Below are 13,053 nucleotides of genomic sequence, written 5' to 3' on the forward strand. Positions count from 1 at the left end.
TCGTAGTGTTAATGGAAATGATTATTTAACTATTACTGCACATTGGATTGATCATAATTGGAATTTGCAAAAAAGAATTATAAGTTATAAACTATGTATAGAGAAAAAAACTGGTGCATATTTAGCTTCAAATATTTTAAGTGTTTTAGATTATTACATGATTATAGATAAAATAATGTCTGTCGCATTAGATAATGCATCTAATAATACAAACGTTGCTAAAATGTTAAAAGTTAGATTATGTCCAATTGACAATAATGTTTTTCATGTTAGATGTGTTGCACATATATTAAATTTAGTTGTACAAGATGGTATTTTGTTATTTGATTGTGGTAGCGTAAAAGTTGAATATGCTGTTACCTAGATTTTTCATACAAACAATGCTGCTAGAATTAGGGAATTTAATGAGCGTTGTTTACTATGTGATTTGTCACCCAGAAAAATCCAAAACATATTAAAACAAGGTGAAATTCTCTTTACGAAATGCTTTCGGTTGCTTACAAATATAGAAGACCCATACAAATGGTTTTTAATGCTCATAATGCTGACCCATTAGATAAAATTTGTGATGAAGATTGGGAAGAAACTAAAGAATTATTACAATTTTTAAGACTTTTTTATGATGCTACTACCATGTTTTCGGGAATTTATTATCCTACTATTTCATCCGTATTAATAAATATTTGTGCTCTTTCAATTCAATTTTGTAAATATAAAAAAATAGATAAATTTAGAGTTGCAATTGAAGGTATGATTGAAAAAATTAAAAAATATTTTTTTCCTATTCCTCAAGTTTTTTTAACGGCTACTTTACTTCATCCTGCTTATAAATTACAAGGTGTGCAAGGCCTTGTTGACACTTTTTATGAAACTTTAAAAAATTTATCGGAAGAAATTCCAAATTGTCACACGTGTAAATCTAGCATAAAAGTAGAAGCAAAACTGTTGTATGAAAAACATAGAACTACGAAAAATTTTCAAGGAGAAGTTGGTCAAACTTCTAATGTTGAGATTGATTTGTCACTTCCAATTTCAACTTATATGCGAGGTTTTCTTGGTCTTAATTCTACTAACCGTGATGATTTTGAAGAATATCTTAATCAATCTTCAGAAGTATTGGAAATCAAAGATGACAATGAAGATTTATTAGGATGGTGGATTAGGCGAAGCGATGCATTTTCAACTTTGAGCAAAATGGTTCGTGATGTTCTAGCTATTCAAGCTTCATCAGTTGCATCGGAGGCTGCTTTCAGTGCGGCAAGGTTTCAAATTGGTGATCATAGACATTCATTGGCGGAAGACAGTTTGGAAACAACAGTTTTATTTAGAGACTGGTGCAATGCCGAAAGGAGGAATAACAATTTGCCAAAGTTAAGTAAAAAACAAGCAAGTTGGATCAAAACACAAATTGAATGCAGTGATGATGAATTAGAGGCACAAGAATTTCTAGCAAGTTTGCCAACACCGGAGGATATCACCATCGATATGATGCGACAATTAGAATTAAATTTTAAAGGAGAAAACAGATATTTTTAGATTACATTCGAGAACTAATTGAAACAGAACCCTTCCTAGAAGGTGGCTGCGTAAAATTAGTTACTCATCTAATATCTGTAACAAATATTAGTTTTACTTATGAGAACTTACTAAAACAGAACCCTTCCTATAAGGTGGCTGCGTAGATTAGTTACTCCCCTAATATTTGTTAATTGTAACTTCTAAGTTCTATTGAATAAATTAGAAGGTTTTAACTTTTGTTCAAGTTTTTTTTATACAATTATTGTTTTGCATTTTAATTTTAATATATACAATTAAATATATACTTAAGTACTAAACTAATTTTAAAATACTTAATTTAAAGTTTACAATTTACATTACTTTAAAATATTTAAATTACAAATTTAAACTTCTCAAATTTGAAATTTAAAACTTTAAAGTTGAAACTTGATATTTGAAACATGAATCTTGAAATTTGAAAATTGAAACTTCAAATTTGAAAATTTATTTTGATATTTGAAAATCAAAAATTAAATTTAAAATTTATTAGCTAAAGACGTGTAATTTCAATACAAATATATAAGTATTTCAAAAAAAAAAAATCCCCCGTCCCATCCCGTCTCGTCCCGTCCCCCCCAAATCCCATCCCATTCCGTATATATAGTGGGACGGGATGAGACCTATTTTTATCCCCCCAATCCCGGTCTTGTATCAAATCCCTTCTCCCCGTCCCCCATCCCGTCCCGTCCCCCTTCGTCCCGTTCCCCAGTCCCCTTCCCCGTCCCCTTGCCAGCCCTAACGTCCACATATCCAATATAATCCAGTCTTGAGAGGGTAGAGTATAGCAAACCCTGCATTAACATCAGAGGAGGTAGACACTAAAGAAGTATATGCAGTTCATATACAAATAATCCTAGTATAACTTTAGCGACGAATCAAAGGATCAGCATTCATGAGAATAGGCGTCAAAAATCGAAACATGCAAGAGGAATAGAAGTGTAATTAGTAGATAGTAAAACTAGAGTTCTTGGAGAATTTAGGTTTACAAAATATAGCAGTTAAACAAAGGAAAAATCACATCCCAAAAAGGGGGAAACTTGGAAGTAACTCCCACAGGCAATTATTAGGAATATTAACTAGACAATTCTAGTTTTATAGTCACCCTTCAGGACAAAGTATAATCCCAAAAAAGTATTTCATGCCCCTAAAACTCTTGTATATCTTTCAGCAAGTCTCCTACCTGAACCACCATCTCTGAATAGTTGAAATAGGAGTATTCAAGAACGGGACACGTTGAACAACTGGATTTACAAGCCCTCCGATCTTAGCCCACACATTCTGATGGTAACCAGCAGTAGCAGGAGCATGATACATAAGCTTCAATATCTGCACAGAGTTGCATATTAGTCATTATAACAAAATATCTTGACAAATGGGAATAGTTGGATATTGAAGCTGCCTAAGGTAACATGTACCAGACCAAGAAAAACGGACAAGATTAAGATACTATAACTGCAACTATTTCATCAACTGAAAATTCTGAATCATGATGCTGTCAAAGTATGTGGGGTGGAAAATGAGGTGTGGTCGTTGGAATAAATAGGTGCATACCTAACCCTGATCAAGTACATACATCCAACTATGTGCTGAACCAATTTTCAATTCCAACAACAAATGTTTCCATTAAACAACAAGGAAACAGAGACAGAAGAAAGAAACAACATGCTCTCACAATTTTAATTGTTTGTTTCAATCAAAGAAATAAATCATATTTAAAGGCAAAGATGCCGATGATAAAAGAATGAAAATGAAAGTAAAAGACAAACCTGCCAATACATGAATGTTTGTATAATATTACGCTGCCACCTGAAATTTCATGAACATGAACAGTTAGATGCATATAAAAACTAAAATAAGAACGTCAAGCAAGATAACAAGCGCCAGTAAGGGCCAGGAATAAGTTGATACTTACGATAATAGAGAGACAACCAGAAGAAATCCCAGTCCAATTTCAGCCTGTGAAGACAGTATGTTGAGAGTAGTTACGTTTGACTCGACCCATACGCAAGCCTCTTCTAAGTACTTCCTGTAGGTGGTCAACAAGTACAGACATGAAATAACTCTGAAACACCCAACCTACCATCAATAAGAAATGAGCAGCGAAGGGGTATCAAATAATAACATTCACCAGATGGCATTTACATATAATCACAGATGTACAAAGCTTTCGATGTTTTGACAGGAAGGGAAAAGGTCATATAAACTAGAAGTTCACATAGATGATAACTTCAAGAAGAGATGATATACAAAAAGAATTGTGTGCAATCACAATTGCAGGTCAGCTACAATTTAGTTTTATTCATAATACGTCAGACACATTTCATTAAATCCATATTAACAGTAAGAGTGAGCTGTTACAGAAACCTATATCACATATTTGTTCGAAACATAAAGAATCCTGTAGTACAGTTATTTGATTATTTATTAGGATTGTTGTACTGCATTTCTCCTAATCAAGAATATGTGTTGACTTCAAATGATTATTTCATCTGACTAACAATTTCAAGAAAAACAGCTTTTTAAATTCATTGGTAACACAACGAAACAGCTTTATACCTGTACAAAGAAGATCTGCCGAAGTTACGTCGAAGAAATTTACCAACATGTTCAAGTGATCGGCATAAAACAGGAATCAAAGAAACTGCATATCATTGGTCATGAACAAATTATTAAATGAAGTTGAACAGCTGCTATACACTAAGAAGAATATAGCATCAAAAGAAAAAACACAAACTGGAGCATAGCTTACATTTCAGGTAAAGATGGGAAGTGACAAATGTGAGACAGTAAATGAAGGAGATGAAATCCTTCGTCACAATAACTGACTGGAACCAAACTTGCACTGCTTGTAAATTCCAAGCCCTCGGTTTCTACAAAAAGTTACCAGATCAGAAATAGCCTCACTAGCCCAAAGGACATAAAACTGATCCCGCGTATGTAGCTCAACAAAAAATTTTTTTAAAAGAACTTACCCCATATACAGAGTACAATGAATATAGCGAAGAACATGCAGTTCCCAAGAAGGACAGTCGATATGCTCTGTTCGACAGATTTGCAGGTGTAAGCGGAAATATTGAGAGAACTGCAACAACAAAAACCTGCAGGAAGATACCAGAAAGCAATTTCAGAGCTACTTCATTAAAATAAGCAATTTAAGAACTCTCTAATTATTTTTGTAGTAATACCAATGCAACAGTATCAAATCCAATTATCAATATGGTGTTCAGTGTGTCCCAAACTTCAGCTCAAAGGCACAAGAGAATATACCAGGAAACAAGAAGAAATGATAATGAAAAATTAACCTTGGAGAAGCAAAATGATGATAGGAACTTCAAGAAACCTTGACTCACAAGTTTCCGAGAGGTCTTAGCATAGAATTTCTAATTTCTATGATGTGTCCAACTTATGCAACAGACCACAAAAGACATTTTTTTTGGAGGGGGTGGGGGTGGAGTGCAGAAAAAATTAATGCACCATGACATCTAGAATAACCAACGAATGAGGCTAAAGTAAACAAATCTGACACAGACATGTACATGAGTATTTTTTTTTCACAGATCTAGACATCTAGTCACTAGAATAACTTAAACCAATACTATTTTTGATATCACAGCGACCTCAAGAAATAAAAGGCTATTATGCAAAGTTGTCTCCAACTGATACTAAAATCAACTCTTCCTCACAATCTTTCTGCTTTTCTTTTTCAATTTTATGACCATGCCCACAGATTTCAAATAACAAATAAATTGAAAACAAGGCTGTAGAAGATCCTTGGGAAGAAAAATTCTATACTGAAATTTTCCATAGACACACTCTACCCTATGTAGGCATGTACACGAGATATATTAGTTTAAAGGCATGAAGATTCTGCCCTTGTTGTATATAATCCACCTTTCCCTTACTGCTAATAATAATAAGTTGACCATTGGATCTCTACGGTATATCAAACAACTTCAATATTCTAACTCAAACATGATTTTCTACAATATTATTGTGTTTCTATAAAGAAAATGTCCACATGTTTCCCATATCTAGTGTACATGTGAATATACAGTACCCAAGCATTCACTGAAAATTGTATAGTATTTCGGTCCCAGCGAAGTGATGTCGGATTTGAAGTTGGAGTAGTTGGCGTGCCTGAAGTTCTACTAGCTTGACCTACACAAGAAAAATTACATAAATTGCATTTAAATGAACCAAAGATTTATATCTGAAGTGAATAATTTCTCCAGAAGGAAGGCACTTCCCATTTAGTTGAAATTCAAAAAAGATCATACCAGAGTTACGCTGTCTTGACTGGTTATTAGAAGGTGTGGACGATGATGATGATGGTTGAGCAGCTGATGGTTTTGCTGGTTGGGACGAACTGCTGGTAGTCATTGGCTCAACCACTAGACCAGGGTCCTGAAAATAATGGATATAGAATCAAACAAACCAAAGCAATACCCCAAGATCAACCATAAAAATGTAAAGATGTGTCCAACTGCAGATATCTGAAATGGTATTTTAAGTACAACAAAGCTAAAGCATCTGTCAAAATTGCAGAAGGGCTACTTCAAGAACTTGAACCGACTCCCCACTCTTATCATTATTGTGTTTTAAAAATCTCATTTTGGTATCAGAAAAACATTGCTAGGAGCCTAGGAGTATTCACACACTATTATTTGACATGATTAGGAGCCTCCCTTCTGACTTTCCTCTGTTTCCCCAAGAAAAGGGAGGATGAGGTAATTAATCAGGTGAAATAAGGTATACATCTAACAATAATCTTAATTTTAAGTAGACTTCATTTTTTATTTCTTTGGTTTCTGGCTGGGAACCCCAAAAAAATAGAGTTTTTGACAAAACTAAAGGATTGTGTTTTTGAAACAAAAAAAGGCCTAAAACTCAGCTTCATTTTGAAGAATGACATACTCAAACAATCCACACCACAAAGAAAAGAGATGCAATATTTGGAAAATTTTACAGATATTTTCAGTGCAGAGAGTAGAAGTCCCTGAAATTTGTGTACAATCAACTCAGAGTTACAAGCTAATACCATTAAATTCATCCATTGTAGACATTATAACAAATAATCAATGAACCCCTCTCAACTTGGAATGAAGTATAAGCCACTGATTTACCCAAAACCCAACCTTTTCCAAAAACCCTTTGGTTAAATTGAATTAAGAAAAATTTAGAACTAGAGCCTTATAAGACTAGGGCTAGAAAACATAAAAACCGGAGTCCCAAGTCCCAACAAAGTATAAACAAGAGTAATCGAGATTAACACATTAATTAATAAAAGATACATGTAGTAGTAAACCCCATGTGAAGTGGAATGATTTAGAATAAGTTAAGATACTGACTATGTATCGTTGATAAAACTTGCGCTTGAAATGGTCGACGACATCAGAACGAGAAGCCATGTGAGGAGGAATGAGTATATTGGACCAATAATCTGCCCATCTCGGATCATTCTCGTAGTCATACGCTGCTGCTGCTGTGTTCTTCAATTTCTGTTGATCTTCTTCTCCTCCTCCCATTTCTTCCTCCTCCTCTCCTACAACTCAAACCTCTCCACTCTAGATATCTCGATACGAGTAAAATACGACGTCGTTAAGGGTTTTCAAGGAATATTGGGGTTTTGACTTTTCACTAAAGATACCATCAAAACACAAATACATACCACTGTTTATTTGATAGAATATATAAGAATAATATTAAATATAATGTATTTGTTATAAAAAAAAAGTAATATGCTAGAAATAATATAGACAAAAGATACATGGGGAGTAGAGTGTAGAGATCATTTTATTCAAATGTCTTCTTCTTTCATTTCTTTATAATGGTGAAATAACAACCTTATTTATAAGTTTGAGAAATCACTTCAAAAATCATCATATTAAATATCATAATAAATAGATACATTCTTATCCATAAAGGTTAATAGAACCTATGGAATATGAATAGTTATTCATGTATTAACTCAATAGACAGTCACTCATTTAATGAATTTATAACACTCCCTCTTGAATGTTCATAGATAATGTGTCTCGTTCAAATTTTATTAGGAAAAAATCAATGGAAAAAAGCTTAGAGAAGAAAAAAGAGTACCACATCTCATAATACGCTTTGAATGATGCCTCATTAAAAACCTTACCAAAAAAACCTAATAGAAACAAAAACATGATTAAGAAAAATAGTACAATGCGTATTTCACTCCCCCTGATAAAAGGTTTACTTGATATCTGCGAGATGATGCATTCCAATCTTATATCTCAACTTCTCAAATATTGATATTGGCAACACCTTAATAAATAAGTCTGCAAGATCTATCTCATTATTTTGTAGACGATCACGTGTGAAGAAGAACTTTAGTGAAATGTACTTTGTCCAGTCTCTTTTGATGTATCCTCCCTTCAATCGAGCTATACATACAACATTATCTTCATACAAAGTATCTAGAATACCCAGAAGAATCACACTGTCACACCCCGAGAGCACATCATAGAAGATATGACACTCTCGGGAGCGCGACATGGCGTACTTGACCTCTCGGAGATCTTGTACAAGCCCTTTGACATAATTCATTACATACATGTATGAAAAGTAGTGCGGAATTAAAACTTTTCTCATGAAATATCTTAAAACATCTTTGAAATTAATATCATAGGAAAATACTAAGTCTCAACATATGCCAATTTTAAACACAAGAATATTTGGGACACGGCCCATACAATACGAATATAGAATTACTTAGTCTATTACAATACTTGAATAAAAGAAGTCTAAAGATAGTTATGCCCTCGAGTCAAGTGAGGACATGCTTCAACTTTGCTTGTACGATTACTAGATTCCAAGCTTGCTCCAAGATTCCTCTCACTAGTTTATTCACACCTTTAGAGATAGACAAAAAGTATGGAATTAGTATAAACACATGTACTAAGTATGACTTAATGCATAAAATCATGAGGAACTGACATTTATGAGAAACATGCTCTTTTTTTATTAAAACATCATATTAAAAGTATAAGAATCACATTTAAGCACCAAACATTATCATTAAAACACATTTACCAATTATATTCAATTTATAAGAACATTACAGTAAACCTACAGTAAGCTTACAGTGACTTCGCTGTAAGTTCACCCATAATTCACATTTCACAATATCACATCACTAAATCATAAAAAACACATAAACATGAGATCCTCCTACCAAAGGTGATTCTAAGACTCCCTTGAGTGAGTTATGAAGCGACCGCCCATACAATCCCTTCACACACACTTAAGAGATCTGTCATATCCGGAAAGTACCCCCTAGACGTAATCGACGTCGTCGCCCTCGGAGATGACTGAGACTAGCCTCTAAGCATTCATCATTACATTCATAGGTTAAAAGTGCGAAAAATTTAAAACTTTCACTATTAGAAATTTGACTTACTGCCACAGTTCATTTACCGTTGCAATAGACATTCCTACCGTAGTCATAGGTCTGAGGGCTACGGTTACGTCAACCGCTACAATAGATCGTGTAACAATAGATCTGTTGTCACGGTTTGGTGCTACGGTTCATATAACCGTAGCCATAGATGGACCTATTGTCACTGTTCTCGCTTAAATTACTTGCCGACGGTTAGTGTCGTATTGGTACGGTTATGAACCGTTGAGAAAGAGGTTTATGCATCAGTTCTATTGAGGCTATGCCTACAGTTTTTCTTTCGATTCAACATACAATTTCATTCTATTGCGACGATTTTTATAGGGTAATGCAACGTTTTCAACAATTATAAAATTGTCGCTCAATGGCTATTGCTACGATTAATACATGGTATTGCAACAATTCTTACATTCTGCAACAGTTATAATTAAGTTATTGCTACCTATATATACTATTGGTCCACTTCCACAACATTTTGTTATATTGAGCTATTGCAATAATTTTATAACATAAAAATACACATAAATCATTCACAAGAATAAATGTTCATTACCAAAATTAGAATTCAAGATCCGTGATTCTACTATCAATAAAAGCAAAATATACAAATCTGTTTATAGCATTCAAAAAAAGGTGAAACACATGCACCACACAGTTTTCAATCTTCAAAAATATAACATTTCTAGAACATCAATAAAGTTAACATCAATAATTCAGCTCCTATGTCAAGTCTTCACTACTGTTTTCATCGCCTTCTCCGATTTCATTACCTACATACAATTAAAAAATATATAAATAATTTAGCAAATTTTTCACAAAATCTTAATGGATCCACAGTAGTCATATATTACAAAGTTATTACTCTATATATAAAACATACATATATAAACTCAATTAACTCAAATAACATTAAACTACTTAGAGTATGGACTAATCTAATCATGAGTATTTCAGATTTCATTGTGATGACTTTCATCATATGGGTGGCTTTGGGAATTAAGTACAGTAACCTCCTTGGGTAGGCATCCCAGAGAAGTGATTAAGCTAGAAGGTTACACATTTAAACTAGATTTAGTATTGACTACACATAAAGTGATTAAGCTAGAAGTGATTAAGCCTTAAGATTTTGCACAGATTAGACCGATAAGCCAGAACCCCAACAAAAAGGAGCAATATTTCAATAAGAAGGAAAAATATAAAAAGGAAGACAAAGAGACGTGTTTAATAAGCAGAAACAAGGGAGACAAAGGAGCAACTGTTTCTTGTTTTTTGTTTCTACTTGTATAAGTGTTTATCTAATGTAATTGTAATGATATTTTATATTTTTACTAGCTTAGTATCAAAAACAAGGTTTCTTGTAACTAGATTCGACATGCAGTGGCCATGTGGTGACAGTGAGACTAGAAGCATGAACAAGGCCCACTACTACACCAGTAGTTTTTGGACCAGTTCCAGTTCAGATTCTGTCTGGTTGGAATCCATATATGACAAAAACCAACACAAAAATATTCAAAAAGTCTTACCTTCAGACACTAGAGATTATAGATACACAATAATATAAAAGATGATTGTCATCTACACATTCTTAAGTCCTTAGTCACTTAATCTCCAGGTATAAATTAAGATAGCAGAAGTTGCATTGTGGACTTTATGCTAGATGCTACTTAATTTTGTCTAAACATAAAAAAGTTTCTAAGTTAGCCAAAGAAACATGAAAAATATATGCATCATGAAGAATCTTCCCTACACAAGAATGAAAATCTTAAATTATACTTTTTAAATGATACTTTTTTAAGTGGAAAATTACAACTTTCGACATACAACCACAACAGAAAATAGCTACTAAACAGTCTTGTTGGTTGCCTCAGATCCTCCCTACCCATCTTTCACTTCTTCAACTATCACTTAACTTCTATCCTCGTCCACCTTTCTACTAAAACAACGACCCCCATGACTACGATAAGTCAGAAAGTTCTCCCATTGTATTGTAGAAGAAAACAAAATAAAAATCTCGAACTCTAACATCAAGAAACAAACCAACAAATAAAAACAAGTACCTACCTAATTGATGTATGCAGTGTGGTAGGTTTAATAAGAAATTGTTGCTGCTGCAGAGTGTGGATATGTGATCCCTTAGAAAATTGGACTAAGCATTCAACTGTTCTCCAGAAACAAAAAATCACAAACCAAACTACTGGAAAATCAAGCCAAATAATTTTCGGTATGTAAAAGGAAGCAAGAACACAAGCTGAACTAATAGGAACAGTAAAGCAATCAGAAAACTAGAAACCATGCTAACCAAACCTAAACAAAATCGATAGATAAATCCTAAAACATAATTGACTAAACAATTCGACGGAACCAGTGATTAAAGCCATATCACTCACGAACAAAACAACAATAAACACAAGAGCATAGCTTATACCTCCAACAACTCAGATGCACTCAATTTGAAATAAAACAGTCCATCACTAGGCATCAATAGTAAATCAAAGAAGAAAAGAAGCATTGGAGCGAAGGAGAATAAGCTTCATGTTATCAAAATAAAATATTGGCTAAAACAAGTAGAGGTCAAAAGGATTACCTTTTCGGGGCAGCGACACTGAGACGAGAACACAGAAAGGTTTCTAACCGATTCTTCTATAGTTTTACTTTACCAAGAGTTGACTTCTTGTATCTTTTGTGTCTTCTGCAATACAAATAAATATTTTATAACCATATCCTCAAAAAAATTCCATCAAATTCATTTCAATAAAGACAAGACAACTCTTAAACAATAAAGAGGGAATATTCAATAGAAATCTAGCTAATCTTAAAGTCATTAGGCATAGTGAGTCAGCTTGCATATAGCACAGACAACAAGAAAGCATTAATGTTTTGAATCTAGAGCATTACTCAATCCCAAACCCTCTTCAAGTTTAACCCTAAATCCACTTCATGTTTAATCCTAAACACTCAACAGTAACTTCAAATTTGAAGTGTTTTCTTTTCCTGTTTCACTATATATCACAGAGTCAATAGGAAGTCTATACACTACCTATATTAGATCAAGTAACATAGATTTAAGACTAACCCATATATTATTCTTTAAGATTTTCAAAAATAATTCAATGGGGACTTAGAAATCATGAACTAGCATAGAAAACTTAAACATTATTCACCTGTAAGACGAATTCATAGTCAAACCTCAAAAACTTCACCAAAAAGAACGATCTTGATGTTCGTTGTTGTTTTCCTCAACGAGCTTCACCAACAGTTTCTTTATCCAAGAGATTCTAGTCCTAGAGATTTCGTTTTCTCAACAAAAGCTTCGCTGAAATTTCTTGAATCGCTCTATGTTCTTAGTTGCTCAACAAAAGTTCCATAGCTCACATCGTTGATATGAAGTTTATGAAAATAAGGTTTTGTTCTTTTTGTTTTACATTTTTTAATAAGGGATTAATATATTTTGCCAATTATTGGAGGGAAATATACTTTTTAGGAGGGAAATATATTTAGGGCTAAAAATCAGAATTATTTCTAAAAATAATTGTTGCCATAGAGTTATCTATCGCGAGAATTCTAAAACTTGTTGCTATAGATTCTATATAGGGACGGTTATAGGGATGATGCAACAGTTTATTTTAAGAATTGTTATATTAGATTCAAGGATATTTGGCCACGGTTATAACTGTTGTAATAGGTGAGCTATTACTACAATAGTATAACCGTTTCTACATAAGCGTTGAAGTAAGTCAAATTTCTAGTAGTGTTTTCATCTACATCTACTTCATGAGGTTTACTTAGACCTCTCGCTTACATATAATATATTCATAGCGAATATACATAGACTCCTCGTATAAGAAGATTACATAGTCTTCTACTTTTATGCCACATATAGACAACATACATAATATAGTCTTAAAAGGGATATCTCATATTAAACCATCTAAACGGAATAGAAAAATACGGGCATAGACCTTACACAAATGTAAAAGTGCCACTTAAGGCTTATAACAATGTCTTGAAACAACATGAGTGAAATAATTGTCTTTAGACTATAACAATGTAACATATGTAGAGTGATAGAAAAG

The 13,053-nt window shown here is 33.3% G+C and overlaps 1 protein-coding gene across 1 annotated transcript; it reads right to left on the bottom strand.

The window, feature by feature from the left end:
• Positions 1 to 2,477: 2,477 nt before the first annotated feature.
• LOC107015275 lies at positions 2,478 to 7,197 on the bottom strand. The gene is made up of 9 exons (XM_015215493.2): positions 6,906 to 7,197; positions 5,835 to 5,961; positions 5,615 to 5,715; positions 4,530 to 4,655; positions 4,307 to 4,427; positions 4,114 to 4,198; positions 3,470 to 3,583; positions 3,324 to 3,363; positions 2,478 to 2,883 (listed from the first exon to the last, which is right to left on the bottom strand). Exons 1-9 carry the CDS (start codon positions 7,080 to 7,082, stop codon positions 2,734 to 2,736), a joined length of 1,041 nt encoding a protein of 346 aa, XP_015070979.1. The 5' UTR covers positions 7,083 to 7,197; the 3' UTR covers positions 2,478 to 2,733.
• Between the last annotated feature and the right edge of the window lie 5,856 nt (positions 7,198 to 13,053).

Source organism: Solanum pennellii, chromosome 3, assembly GCF_001406875.1.
Source record: "Solanum pennellii chromosome 3, SPENNV200".
Lineage (NCBI taxonomy): Eukaryota > Viridiplantae > Streptophyta > Magnoliopsida > Solanales > Solanaceae > Solanum > Solanum pennellii.